Source organism: Zerene cesonia, chromosome 6 (assembly GCF_012273895.1).
Source record: "Zerene cesonia ecotype Mississippi chromosome 6, Zerene_cesonia_1.1, whole genome shotgun sequence".
Taxonomy (NCBI): domain Eukaryota; kingdom Metazoa; phylum Arthropoda; class Insecta; order Lepidoptera; family Pieridae; genus Zerene; species Zerene cesonia.
Window position 1 is genome coordinate 1,960,605 of NC_052107.1, and position 16,104 is coordinate 1,976,708.

General features: G+C 32.4%; 1 protein-coding gene across 8 annotated transcripts in view; it reads right to left on the reverse strand.

The window, feature by feature from the left end:
* LOC119840344 overlaps positions 1-16,104 on the reverse strand; it is an 83,129-nt gene that overhangs the window by 42,261 nt on the left and 24,764 nt on the right. For 7 of the 8 annotated variants that reach the window (XM_038366912.1, XM_038366910.1, XM_038366909.1 and 4 more), the window contains 4 exons: positions 6,511-6,679; positions 4,953-5,055; positions 1,592-1,698; positions 22-164 (listed from right to left, as the gene is read on the reverse strand). In XM_038366912.1, the coding sequence (XP_038222840.1) occupies positions 22-164; positions 1,592-1,698; positions 4,953-5,055; positions 6,511-6,679 (522 nt within the window). The remainder of the gene's footprint in view (positions 1-21; positions 165-1,591; positions 1,699-4,952; positions 5,056-6,510; positions 6,680-16,104) is intronic. The other variant, XM_038366911.1, reaches the window with a different exon arrangement.

Consider the following 16,104-nt stretch of genomic DNA (forward strand, 5'->3'; position numbering starts at 1 on the left):
GAAAATTCCAGATAAACATACCTGACTAGGATACTGTTGCGCTTGGTAAGTGAGTATGACGGTTTGCTTGGTCACGGGTTTGGGGACACCTGCCGCGCCCACTATGTTCGTCACTCCGTTGGTAGATACTTGAGTTGTTACGAGCGGGAGGTTCGTTTTCTTATCTGTGTCATCAAAATTCAAATTCAAAATTTAAAAATGTGCTTTAGTTGTATGCGTACGTTTTACAATGTGTGCGTGTGTGCGTGTGTGTGTGTGTGTGTGTGTGTGTGTGCGTGCGTGTGTGTGTAAAAATTTGAGAGTTACCGTATATGTTGTTGTATGTAAGTAACTGTGAAAACGAATTGGTTATTACAAGTTTTATTTTTTTAATTTCGATTTTCTGATGAAAGCGTTTCTACTAGAATAAATTTATGTTTGAGTTTGTAGAGATTTTGCTTAATTTTGAATATTACATATTGTTTCTTCAAACAAAGTATCCATCTAACCTTGATTAATCGAATAGTATTATATTATCTGTGGTATTGTCAACAACTAAGGCTTTATTGTCTTTTCTTCTATTGTGTGGCTTTGTCTGTCGTTATGGCAAAGATTTATGATAGTATTTACAATAGAAGCGCCATAAGCAGAGCGGGATATAATGACTAATGAGCAATTGAATTTAATATAATATTTATTTTTAGATTATGCAACAGTAGGTACCTATATTTATATACTAAATAGATAGGCTACAAAATGAAGCTATCAAGTCTTTAAATCAAAATTTTATTAAATTTACATCGTCATGTATAAGTTACGTCGTTTAAAAATAATAATTAAAACACCGTACAAAAATCTCACAAATATGAAAGCACGATTTCAGTAAGACGCGCTAAGATAGCCTCAACACAATAAAATGCACTATTTCTCTTTACGAGGCATACGTCCGAAGTATTTTAGAATATAATTGTATTGTCTGGGATCCGCATGAAAAAATATATATCTTAATATTAGAGAAGGTCCAGAAAAAATTTTGTAGATTCGTATTTAAACAGATGTATGGATACTATCCATATATGTACCCGTCTTTGTATGTATACGGAATGACAGGCTTTTTCAGTCTTGAATCAAGGCGCAAATTCATTTTACTCGTACACGTTTATCAAATGCTGAATGGTGGCGTAGATAACCAATTAGGACTTGAACGAATTTCCTTTAAAATTCCCCCGAAGTGTATTTATAGTGCAGCGGCTCCACCTGGGATAGGGCTACGGCGACGTCGTGATTTCCTTGCTGTTCAGCAAGGCGTAAGAACTGTGTGCGGCCATAATGCCCCGTTGGTGCGGTTAGTAAAATTAGTAAACGATTTGCTCGCTTTGCTACCGGAGACAGATTTATTTAATACGTCCTTGAATACATATAAATCAAATGTTTTAAAATATTTAAGTGTTAAATGAAAATTGTATCCTATTTTTTAAATTTTTTCATGCAAACTAAACATGTAATGCTTTGGGGTAAAACTTGTAAATTACTTGTTACTTTATGAATAAATAAATAAATAAATAAACACACTCCGAACCCATTTATTTTATAATAACCCTTTGATACTCACCAAAACCGTTATTATTAAACGCCTCCTTGTTCCCGAACGCGTGTTCCACGTTCACGCCCACGTCGGAGACCTTCGCCGTCTTGCTGTGTTGCTGCCTGAAACCGAACCTACGGGATGACGGGATAGTCACTTGTGTGTTTGTTGTAACACACTAACACACGTTAACATTGTAGTAAATAAATAATAGTCTCTATTTAAAATTTAATTTAACTTCCTCGCTAATATGCTATGGCCTATATAATAAGCCATCTGTTTGTCCCAGCTTCGCCCGTAGTGCATGTGTAGCCTATGTCACCCAGTGAAGTTGCTTTCTAATGGTGAAAGTATTATTGAAATCGGTCCAGTCATTTTTGCGTAAAAGCGTACAAAGATACTATAGTTTCCTCTTCAATATTTGTGTAGATATTTATAAAAATTATAATATAAAACACGGTAAGCCTAATCTTCCAAAACATTCAGTCATTTCTAGCCACTATTATGACCACTTTTATATTGTTTTTAGTAAAACAATTGTGCAAAGGTCGCAACAACAATAGACAAAAGGGAGGCAGGCGTTTCAAAGCGGTGTGAAGAGCAGTTTTAAACTTAATGCGCCTTTCGAGATTAAATAGCAAAGCTGTGGTTGTGCGTTTTTTCTCACTATTTATTTTTAACTTAATGTTAAAGCACAAAGCGGTAATTTTTTTTTAATTTAACTTTGTATTATTATTGTAATGTAAATTAACACTGCGAACATTAAAACTTCCCACACTCTTTCTACTAAACTCGCATCAAAATCTGTTTCGTAGTTTTAAAGATCTATGCATAGGGACAAACAGCGGGTAGAGATTCTGTTTCTTCTAATAGTTGTGCAGTAGATTTTCAATCGACTTCCATAAAGAAGGAGAGTATGATTTCGACGTTATTTAATGGGTTCGTTATCTCAGATCGAGCAACTGGTAGCACCGATTTTGATGATTTTTTCATTTGAAAACTGATTCGCGTGTAGTCCTATTACATTTGGTCTAGTTTTGATAATATGAATGCGGTTTAGTATTTTGTTGAAAATATTTATTTTATTAAAATCACATTCAATGAAATAATCATTTATGCAAATTGCAATCTTACTAATATTATAAATTAATGAAAGCGAAAGTTTGTGGGTATGGATGTATGTGTGTGTGTATGTATGTTTGTTACTCTCTGACAACTGGTATAACATACAGGCAACTTTTTCCCGATATTCCCACAGGATACAGACTTACGCGGGCGAAACCGCGGGGCGCAGCTAGTCTAACACACATTTAAAAATTACATAACACATTTAAACATAACAAGATACTGGTATAGACACCTCGATAAATCATTGAGCCTGAACATATCAATTACTCTAACGTTAATTAATCGAAACAGGAATCGATTTCATTTTATCATTCGCCACTTCCATTTCATGTAAATAATATGCGTCAGGAAGTTTTTATGGTATTTCTATGACGTCATCACTTTCACGATATTATGTATCTTAAAAAGGAAGTAATTTATTATGTTTTACGTATTGCGACTAAGATATTCAGATTCGGATTCCGATTGAATTGTTTTTGACGCGTTTTCTCTTCTATTCGATTGTAAATGTATGAATATTTTAGTTTCATTGGATCCTGCGGCGTCACTTGGGTGGTGTCAGGGCATAAAGTAACCTATGTGCTAATCCAGACTGTAATATATACTGCAATGTACCAAATTTCACACAGATTCTATCAGCTTTTGGACACTTTCTTACAAAATTCGCGTTTATTACGACAAATTGTTTAAGAGTGATAGTTGTAAACCAATATTATTATATGATCTTTACTTCGTATCTCTTGATTTATGTCCTAATATATTATTAATACTAGCTTTTCGCCCGCGGCTTCGCCCGCGTAGAATTCGCTTATATCGCGCGACATGGTAAGGATTATTTTCTTCGCATTTGAAAAGTATGGTTTGTTCTTTCCCACGTTTAGCTCCACCTTCATACCAAGTTTCATCAAAATCGGTTTGACAATAACGAACTTTCATACAAACTTTCATCCCCTCTTTCAACCCTTTCTACCCTTTTTTTCGCGATAAAAAGTATCCTATGTCCTTTCCCAAGTTCAGTTCTATCTTCATACCAAATTTTATCAAAATCGAATCAGTGGTTTAGGCGTGAAAGCGTAACAGACAGACAGACAGACAGAGTTACTTTCGCATTTATAATATTAGTAGGGATAAGACTGAATATTTTGTTTCTTTGAACGTGTTTATCTTAGGAAATACTGGTTCGATTTAAAAATTTCTAGATATGTACGTACGAGTGTCCTTGGGATTTATTCGGCACTCGGGAATCGGGCTTATGTAAGTATGTAACATCTAAAATGCACTTATTAAACTTTTGTTGTATTGTACTTTAAAAAGACAAGGCTTCAGATCGGTCATAAATTTATATCATACTATACTACACTGCACTTCTTTCAAAGATCACACAAAACAAAAAGTAAAATAATATTATATGTCAAATATATATTTAGTGCATATAAAAGCAATTTTTTTCATATATAAAATTATACTCGTTTTAGTTCATGTTTCTAAAGCAATCCAGCTATAAACGAACACTTCAACATAAAATTACGTTTCATAAAATTCCGCATGAACTCTTTGCTCAACATTATTAAAAAGCACGAGAAAACTCATGCTACCGTTCTAAATTCAATAAAATAGAACGACCGGTAACTAACGTTTATTTGACCATGAACTTTTACAGTATTATTATGTTACTATCAGATCGCAATATAAGATAACGCTGTTACAGCTTGCAGTATAATTTTATTGATATTTCATTTATAGTGTGAACTTATCTTAATCATTGCCTTTGTAAATTATTGCTTATAATTTTCGAAATACATATTGTTCAATTGAAATGGATATACAATGTACTATGACATTTTATTACTTCGACATATATGTAATTAAAAAATTTTGGAAGTTACCTGACTGACAAGAGACTCTTACAAAGATTAAAGTGTAATTTGTTCACATTGTATTTGACAATAGAATTTATTTGTGTACAAAGTATAGTTAATAAAATATGATACACAAACATTCAATCAGAATGATATAAGGATCTTTTATGTATGTACAAATATAATAAATTCGAAGGAGTTTTTATAATCTAGCATGTCTTACGTCATCACGGTACGATTTTATGGAGATATAAGAATCTATTAACCTAACTGCTACATATATCTTAGGCTACTTTTTACCGCTGTGAAACGTCTCATCCTCATGGGAATTTCCTTAACCACGCAGGCGAAGCCGCGAACGACAACTAGTATTCGTATAGAGCAGTATAGATTGGATTTACCGATTAGTCCGCAGTGGTTGACCCGCCGTCTCCTTTCGAGGCCGGGCGAGAGGCGTCGACCGCCCTGACAGCACCTCCTCCGCACGAAGTTCCTCTGTTGACCCTGTTGGTAACATACGAAATTAATAAACAACCACAAGAGATACGAACAAATGAAAGGAAACGCTGTAATAACCGACAGAAAGACAGCATATATAGTTAATGATGTTGAACGTGAAAGAAATGGGATACAGGGGAATGAGACAAAAGTAGTTTTCATATAACATCGCTTTCAGACTGAAACAATTTTAAAGAAAATCATTAAGACAGAGTGTGTAGGGCTTTTATACATGACTGAGATTTAAGGAAGTTTTAAATTGTAGTGAAAAAAATACCACAACACTGAAGAATCTGTGAGAAGTGAGCAATTCGTTTATTAATTGGCTATAGTACCTACTATTTAACTTGAAATTATGTAGGTACATAAGATTACAGATAACCATTAGAACGGTATTTTTTTAATATGGACCTAACAATCGTAAACACCGGGCTAAAATCTACCAGTCTGGCGAATTTTTTTATAAGTCATTATGGCCATGACAGTTCAATCGTTAGGAAGTCAATTATGATGGACGGAAATCCGTCACTATAGTGAAATCAGAAACACAGATATTGTATCGACTTTTTTATAGTGAAGGTGTAACAATAATGGCAGTTTCTTTAAATTTCAATTCATATTTCTGATGGTCTTAATACGTGGCAAAGGTGTGGGTAGTTTAAAATTTATTACTACCTCCTTCGTAAAAAAAATAATGTTAGAATGTAGTCCGTTTACATCTCTATTACGAGCCAAAATTAATTTATTTCCAAATACGTATTACTTTAGAAGAGTTTCATTGACCTGATTGGAGGTCTAAGTGGCACTTTTTCAAAACTAAATATAGACCAACAATATTTACCAAGCTAAAAAATTCAAATAACTTGTAAAAAACCTCCACTTCGAAGCAAAAAGAACACTTTAATAGTCATGTTTCATCTATTTCCTTCCAAAAAAGGACATACATGAAGAGATGATTATCTCATAACATGTCACGCGCATAGCAAAACTGGTCTAAATATAGGCTTTATATAACAAGTATTATAATATTTCATACATCTTTGTAAGTGGTGTTGGAATAATCTAATTGTAACTAATGCTATTTGTGAACCTTTATAAGATTTTATACATAACTACCAGCTTTAAAAGTAATAAGTCTAAAAAGGCTCTAAAAAGGTTAGGTAAAAAGAAATTTAATTCTCAACGTTTTATTCGCCAACACAACTAAATAATATAACATTATTTGCATTAAATATTGTAATGCAATTTATTAGAGGTGAGCAGTAAAGCAGTAATCATTTCACAAACATAGAGCAAGAAGGAAACCTTTTCTCTATTCAAAACTATCTAGATAATACGAGAGCCATTAGGAAGCTAATAGTAATTACAATCATAAGTTTAAATTCAGTGATCTCAAGCGAGTTTAGTATAATATAAATAATTCCAGCATATTCTAGAATCTCTTAAGTGCACGATACTCACCTCCATTACCGTTCTTATCGTGTGGTTTCTTCCTAGCATTGTCATCAGCTCGAGACGTGCTGGCCGGTCGCCGTCTGAAGCCGAAAGACGTAGCAACCCCTCGTGTAGGCTTGTTGCCGTTACTCACGCTCTTATCTCTCTTCTTAGCCCCCTTTGACTCAGAATGACCCTGGAGACAAAAATGTAAATTTAATAAGAGCCAAGATCTGTTGGTATAACTTATCCTGGGAAAATATTGAGAAGTTGCGTAGAGAATTCAGAAGAAACTTCAATATCGGGTTAATTTGGATCATTATATAATTTCTCTGAATTTAACGAAGTGAAATTAATGTTAATATAGTTTTACGTGTCGATTCCTATCGCGTAACGTTTTATTCGTAATTACAAGCAATAATAATAATTATGTATTTCTGTTATCTTTACCAATTACTTTATTAGCAAGCTTATCAATTTTCTGCATCCTGTCTGTGAAACTTTCATTAGAAAATTGTTAGTCAATTTAGAAAAGTTTTAAATGTGTCTTAAACTGAAGGTATATTCATAGTTTTACTATTATTATTTTTGTTCATCTTCATGATTATAAATATGTTTTCTGAAATAAGGTAAATGACTATAAATTTAGAAAGATTTTTCAGAATCTTTCCTAATTCTTCTTAAACCTCTGATGCAGAAATGGTAGCATTTTTTCTTTAAAGTCAAATAAACCATAACAACCGGTTTAATGTTAGTTTTTGTTATTGCGTAACATTTATTTAAATCTTTTATTAAAAACATACCCAATGACACCCACGCTTTAAAAGTCAAGTTTTAAGAGATGTCGCTTTGTTCTATTGGCTAAGAAAACCTGCTAAATTCGTTCTAGAAACATCCATTACGTATTAATATGCATTTACTGTTTAAAATTCAGCCTCGATAACCGGCGAAATAACAGATGTTTTGATAATAATCGCCTGATTAACATATTTGGTCTCGCTAAGTTATATAATTTCATGGAATTATGGTTATATTTAACATCATAACATGGATATTCAAATCCACATTACTTTATAAAGCATAACTCTGAACTTACAATACATTTTTAGTTGCCCATATAAACGTTCTAAAAAGCAATACTAATGTTATAAATGTGAAAGTGATTTGTCGTTTAATCTATTGCGCCTGAAGTGCAAGACTGGTTTTGGAATATCGGTATATGTGTTATTTCAGTTGTCCAGCTATCTACGAATCAGGAAAAAAAAACACGAATAAAACACGAATATGACATTTTCTAAAAAAAATTCCTAGCTAGATCGATTTATCGCCCCCGAAACCCCCTATATACTAAATTTCATGAAAATCGTAGGAGCCGATTCCGAGATTCCAATTATATATATATATATATATATATACGTTGTCTATGAGGTAAGTTTCAAATTATCAAAATCAAGGCTAAATAGAAATGAACTTAACATTCATTTTTTAATTACGAACCTCAAAGGTCTACCGCAGTTATGTCATAGAGCAAGCTATGTTAATCCGCTTAGTTCGCTCGCTTAACTAACTGGCTTGCATATGATAAATTGATTGTGACGTGAGGAATGCGTGGTCTAGTTTTATAAATAAGAGATCCGTTTTACTTTTTATAATATATTTTAAAGAGTTATTCTTTTGAAGAAAAGGTAGGTAAATAGGGTAATTTGCTTAAGTGCATTAACGTTATATAGTGTAGATATTGTGGTTACAATCGGTTATTTTGATGCATAACTCAGTATTTATCTATACTAAACAATTTAGGCTTTTCTAACAAAATATTATGAGAAATTTAGATCTCTACATATAACTAGCTGCTTATGATCTATTTTATCCACTTGGAGGTTGAATTTTTTTTCTAAACGGTTGCCTACGTCATAACATCTATCTGCATGCCAAATTTCAAACTGATCCGTCTAGTGGTTTGAGCTATGCGTTGATAGATCTCATGTCAGTGAGTCACCTTTGAGTTATACGAGTATATAAAAAATATAAAAAATATAAAAAATAACATAAAAGACAGAGAATTTCCGTGAAACGATAAACCGTAAATCTAAAGACTAAAATAATGTAAAATTAAATTACTTAATCGACCGCTTTTCCTAATTGCTAGTCGTAAAGGAAACGGGGTGAATGAATCAGTAGCACGGTGATTTTACAGCATAAACCAACATTAGTATGTACAATACGTAAGTAATACTTCCTAAGTGCTGTGTTCCTGAATAAAAAATAAAGAACGACACTTACCGAAGACACGATATAAAGATTGTGTTTTATTGAACCCCCGTGAAAAAATGGGGTTTAGCGAGAGTTTAACATATTAACTTCCAATATGTTTATATGCATATAAAATATGTAATTTAATCGAAATCTTCACTCTAGAACTATACAATCTAGTACATATTGTCATTATTTTAAGAACAGTGTGTAGTTTTTAACCGATGTTCCCAAAATGTAGGAGGTCCTCGTTTTACCTGCATTTTTTTGTATTTTTGTTCGATTTTAGAATATGGAATGTTTCTCATTTTAACTGCATTTTTTTTCCTTACTGTACAGGAATTTTCAAAAACATTTACCTATTATGAATATGTCGATGACTGTAAAGTTATCTAGAAGAATGAGTTGATCAGCGCAGAAATATTTCACTGAAATGATAATTCTTTTCTACCGCTTTCTGAGACATAAAACTATGCAAAACTTTCAAGAAAACCATTAACCAATATTTACAATAACGATTAAAAATCTCGCTATCTAGAAATTTCCGTGAAAAATACTTGAATATTTCAAACATTTTCTCGAAATCAATATTATATCTATTATGCTTAGTTTGCTATTATCCTCAAATACAGTTAATTGAAATGCTTTCCACGTATATAAAACTACCTGCGCCCCGCGGTTTCACTCGCGTAAGTCCGTATCCCGTAAGGATATCGGGTTAAAAAGATGCCTATATGTTATTCCAGTTGTTCAGCTGTCTACGTACCAAATTTCATCGCAATCGGTTCAGTAGTTTTTACGTGAAAGTGCAACAAACAGACACACATCCTTACAAACTTTCACATTTATAATATTAGTAGTATAGGATAAAGACGTTATGCCTACAGTCCCACATTACCCAGAAGATTTAATCTCTTACAACTACTAAATAAAATTAACGAGTAAATCACGTTTCCAACTTATCGACCTAAAGAATGGACCATGAGAACTATTCTCATTATTTTAGAATTCTTACATCGCAAAGCTATACTTAACATTGCAATTGTAAGGAAGTATTACAACACAATAATATAAGATTTGTGCAACATTCTGTCACTTGTAGAAACACAGTCATTAGTAAGATCAAACGCGAGCAAACATTTGCATAATTTAAACCATATTATTATATCAAGAACTCTGTTGATCAAAGAGCTTTTCTTTTAGAAGCCGGCTAGTCTAAGAGTTTAATCTCTACGCGAAGTAACTACAGATTTATGAGTGGTATAATAACGTATTATGTAACTGAATGCAATAGTTTTACCCCTGGCACTGTTCGTCAACGAGGTCATCTCAAGTAAAAGACAACTTACGCATCCATGGTAATTAATACTCATTAATATAATATTGTTTTATATTTATATAAAATATAATCTTAATCTTAATTTATTAAAAATATAATACAAACTTATAATGTTATAGTCATCAGAAATTCTCGATTTAATTATAACGGTTCACTTCACGTCACTATTTCAACGCTGTGACAAAGTTTACTTTGTAAAAGTATTATAATGCTTCGCATGAGCTCATTACATTTTTGTCTGGAGTATAATACTAGCTGCGCCCCGCCGTTTCACCCGCGTAAGACCGTATCCCGTAGGAATATCGGGATAAAAAGTTGCCTATATATTATTCCAGTTGTTCAGCTATCTATGTACCAAATTTGATTGCAATCGGTTCAGTAGTTTTTGCGTGAAAGAGCAACAAACACACACATCCTTACAAACTTTCGCATTTATAATATTAGTAGGATATGCAAAGAAAAATGTATGTTCTTACGACAGAGGTAGCCTACCTTAGAAGGTGACGATCAGAACCGTTACAATTTATAAACTATCAGTACATTTAATCATTCATCGTTTGATTTTTAAAAGAGGCCATGAAGCCGCCAAAGTTTAAAGGAAGTTGCATAATACAGAAGTGTTCAGATACGGGCATACGGCTAAACAATAGCCTCTCGGGTCCAGCTTGACATATTTGGCACCTCACGTAGATACTTCTGACGCCTTTGACGTTGGAGTGATTAAATAGAAACTACGTAAAATATTGCTTGACTGAAGTTTAGAAGTATTTATATCGTAATGTTGGGATGAATAAGGAATGTTTATCAATTAAACTATGTAAATAACATAATCATAAAATCATGTGCAAAAATCTAACGATGAATTATAATATTAAGGATGCAGAAGTTGCTTTAGAACCAATAAAATAATGAGTAATGAATCAGGTATGTAGGAGCAGGGAGGGAATTCTCTAACCCTAGGAAATAATCTATAATAATAATAAATATTTGTTATCGCTCTATCCTTAATCCATAACATACCTCACGATATATTATGCACACAGTCATTAATAATTATATTTCTATGAAGTATCCTTTATAATATTTATGCAAACTTTATGATAGCGTATACACAAGGTATGTAAACGACAAAATCGCGAATCCCGTGGAAGAAATAAATTGTTAGGCGGATTCTTGTGTGTAATTTCTTACAAATTTCATTCAAATCCACAACAATGGTGCTGAGCGTGCGAAAGCATATTCGCCCAGTGAACGGTCAGGGAATATAAACATTGTTAAATTTAAGTGGAAACTGACCATTGTCTTCTGTTATAAATGTGAATTGTATTAATATGTAAAAGGTACCTCTATTTATTTTTTCGTTCACATTTTCTTAGTATGAACGCACCTTTTTGTCAAATATATATCTACTATGTACGTAACCAAACTGTTATAATTTTATTGGCTGTTGCATTGACAAGTACTTATAATATTTTATATTTATTTGATTATGGGCACTTTGCCGATTCGAATCAGTTTAAAATTGTTTCTTTTATATTAAAAGAGTCACATTATAAACGCAATGTGTTCATATTCTTTATTCAGATAAATCGGCACGCACACAAATATACAAAAATTATTACATATATTTTTGTTATTATATTCTTAAATGTATTTCGTATAAAGGATGTAAACGAAATAAATAGAAGCTAATGTAAAAAAAGGCTATATTCAACACAAACAGCATCAGTTTCAGTTTTTCCCACAATTTATTAGCCGTATTCAACACGCACTTTTTGCCCTCCATTACCATTCAGATCTCCAGTTGGCATTTAAATTTGATCGTTCTCATAGGCCATGTCAGTTTCGATTCAATGTTAATGACTTGATCTCACAATGCTGTTAAATAAACTAGTCGTTTTGTAATACTCGATGCAATGGTGATGCTTCGATTGTTTCGAAATTGTTTCTATTTACTTCTACAAGTTCTGTTTGGTCTGTCATAGGAGAGGTCAAAGCTCGAAGGTTTCTTTGATGTGTTTATATTTTTATAAGTATTTGTATATATAAAGTATTGGTAAAGTACGTAATCTACTAATGCCAAACATTTAATTTACGCATTGTAATTCAACCGATAGTTTGTCATATGAAAAAACTTTACAGCATTTGAATGATTGATGAATTAATATTGTTGATCGAAGGATAACCATGTTTCATTGCATATACTAATTCTTTTATACGATATTCCAATTATAGACGCATTAGATATTAAATGACCATTTTCATATAATACATTTTCCACAAATATTCAAAATAAATTTTATGTTAATTAATTATATTGTTAATCGAGCAGTGGTAGCTCAGTGACAAGGTCAGGACTCGGACTTCATTTTAAGTCGGGGTTTCGAGACTGGATCTGGAGTGGTTTGGTCTGAATTAATCTGGTATTAATCATATCACCATTGCTTGAAACGGTGAAAAATATCGTTCTCAAACCGGCATGTCGAAGAATCAAAAAGTTGGACGACGTGTCATCACCAATCCGTACTTGGTCAGGTACAATCCACCACGATTACGACTTGAATGTGACTCCTAGAAGATACCTAATCCAGATAAATAATTTTTCTAAAATAAACTATTTGACCAAACAAAGGCTCGTTTTCATACCAAGCTTTCATCACATTTTTTTCTGATTTGTTTATCTATTTGCAGTAAATTATCAGTTATGTTCTCGTATTATTTTATTAACACGCTTTTATCTTATTATGTGTCTTTCCAACCTTTTTGACGAGATTTGGACTCTGTTTAAAGGGGCAGATTTAATTCAAACTTTGTATTCTTTTGAAGGATCGGTGACTATACAATAATTTCACGAATTTATCTTTTATTTCTAGGATTACATAATATCCCTAAGTATACTCTGTATTAGAGCAAGTGAGACAATTTATTTGATTCTATCATTAAAGCAAGTTTTCAGTTGTTTAAACTATATTTATTTTAATCACTCCCCGCGGCCATAGACGACAAGTCACGCAACGGTATCAGATTTAGCTCAAAACATTACATAAATTATAGAAGCACTCCCATCGCTAAACCTACTTGGTATTCCATAACTATAGTGGGTTGAGAATGAATTTTACATCTTAAGCGGGAAGTTTGACGGTCACTGAACTTAGAAATGGGCTTTACGAATCGTAGTATAAATAATGACATCGCACGGACTTTTTCCTACAAATGTGTTAAACAACTGTTGAATATAGCAATAAACAGTTGAATCAACAGTTGTTCAATACAATTTTGAGGTAAGCAAATAACTAAACATGTTAGATATGGTGTTAGTATTCATTAGATATGGTGTGGAGGAATAAGCTTTTAGTAATGGAGGTCTATGTAATGCTGTTTAAATTGATTTGAAATATTGTGATACTTTGCTTTTTATACCATTCAAATGGCTAGGTCTTATAGTATTTGTCACATTATACCAGGTTACGTGTGCACTTTCTTCAGTGTAAGTTCTAAAAGTGACTCTTATTTGGATTCTTAGCCATTAATTTATACGCTAAACCTTACTAATATTATAAATGCGGAAGTATGCTTGTCTGTCTTTCTTTCACGTTGCAACGAAGCGATTTTATGTTATGATTTTTATGTTTGGCGATAGTTAGGAGTCTAGTGAGCGGCATTGGCTGTTTTTGTGGTGATACATCTCATTCCCATGGGAATGCAGGCGGAAACACGGGCGAAAGGCTAGTTTACAGCGATTATTTTTGTGATATATTATTTGGGGAATATGTTCATCATACTGTATAGTGTATAGATCTCTAAACTATAAAGTACAATGAACTCTTCTATTACGAACAGATAACTAAGGAATATTATCAATCGTGTTCTACATAGATATTTTCTAATGTAAGAGAAACAAGACATGATTATAACCATCAAAGCATGTACTATTGTGTAACGCATTCTTCGTTACATAATTTCGATCGACTTCCTATCTAATCTGTATTACAATAACAATTGAGTAAAAGTGTACAATTTATTCAATAGATACTCCATTGTGCGTGGCCGTACAAAGCGTTGATTTGATTGTTAACGGTATGTTTGACTCAGAATCCTATAGCTGAAATTAAATTAAAAAAAAACCGAAATCAACATTTTGTGTGGTCGGCCATCTTGAATTTGAAGCTTAACATTATGTAAGTATTTTAATAGTTAAGATTTTTCATTTCATACCTATATTGAGGGAGTTGTGACCATCATTAATCTATTTCCATCAAACGACAGAGAGCGGCCGCAAGAAAACTGGCTTTCAAACTAGAAAACCCCATCAAAGTCTGTACATATGTTTGAGAGCTGCGATGTCGCAATCAGACGTGCACTCACTGTAATTTTTATTTTGATATATAACACCCCCCTTTGCGGCGGAATTTGAAAAATTATGAGTGCGAAGATATATATATGACAGATGAAGATATGACTGGATCAAACGCAAAATCTTTTGATAATAATATTGATTCCATTATGTATAGCAAATACGTAAATGGAGTAAATGCAATACTTTGGAGAAAGCTGCTTTTATCCTATATACATTTGTATGTTATTGATAAAAATGTTATCGTTATCACAATACATTTCAGGATAGTTTATCACGTACCTATTCCGAATGTTCGTTATCAGAAAAAAGTTTAATCACATCCAGACACACCCTTGTTTATTATTTAGATGTTATATATAGGTGGGACAGTTGCGGATGAAAAAATCAAATTATAATTACATTTTTGGTGAAAGAAGAGTTGTATGTATCTTGTAGAGGTCGTTTTATCTACCCATAGTGACGAAGTCTATGGGTAGTCTATAAGTATATTTCATAAGATTTCAAGTCGAGTAAAGTGGTTAAGAAAATATTTAGTTTTTGCAATAAGCCCTTTTCAATACACTTCTATCAAGCGAAGGAGTCTTTGCTTTCAATGTATTAACATTAGCTAGGCTTTGTCATTATAGAGGAATTTCTTTATTTGCTTCGGTTGTCAAAACCCGATTTTAAAATATGTAGAAAGAAAATTTCACCATTCCTAATTGACACAGGCTATATTTATATTTATTTCAGTGGACTAGCGTTTATACCTACAATATATGTAAAACCAATTCCATTCTGCAGTATTGTTGGCATTCCTATGGGAAACGATAGCGTTACTAAAACAACGGAGCGCCAGACGTTGGAAGCGATCAATAATGGAAGAAATTTTGAACTAGCATTAGGTGTAGTCTGGACTAGAAAAGAGGTTCTACACAACACGTTATATTGGGTTGGTATTCTGTTAATATTTACTTATTTACTTTAGTCTGTATACCAAGAACATATGAAACTTCTAAATCTCAAATGTTTTAATATAAAAGAAAGTTATGATAGTAACACCTCTAATAACTCAAGAACGGCTGATCATATTTTAATGATGTTAAGTTTGTTGGATGTTTTTCTCCACTTGGATTTTAAGATTAAAAGCAAATTGTAGATGTGAATAAGACAAAACTAATAAATATATATGTATGTACAATAATGAGTGTCAAATAATAAATAATACATGCGGCTTATAGTGTATTTTGTATTATTTATGTATAAATAAATGGTTTAGATTACTCAAATTCTTACTAAAAATATTAAACACAAACATTATCCAATTAAATTAATTTTATTAACATAGTAATAATTTATGACAGGAATGTATAAAAAATAAATCAGCTAAAATCTAGATAGATCAAATGGGGAAACCTAGAAAAATCTAAATAAAAACAAGAGTCAATATTCGCCAAAAAGGAGGAACGACATACCAGGCTCCCAGAGCGACCAAGAAGTAACCCGATAGCATTTTGTTCTCTCCAAATTAATTCGTTTAATTACCTTTGAATCGCGCAATTACATATTTGCATCTACAGACAGAATCAATTAAAATGATTTGCGAGTTCAGGCTTCCGGTGTAATTTAGCTACCAAATGTACATGGTTATGTAAGTATAACTCAGCTATTATAATGAATGAAATAGTAAAAC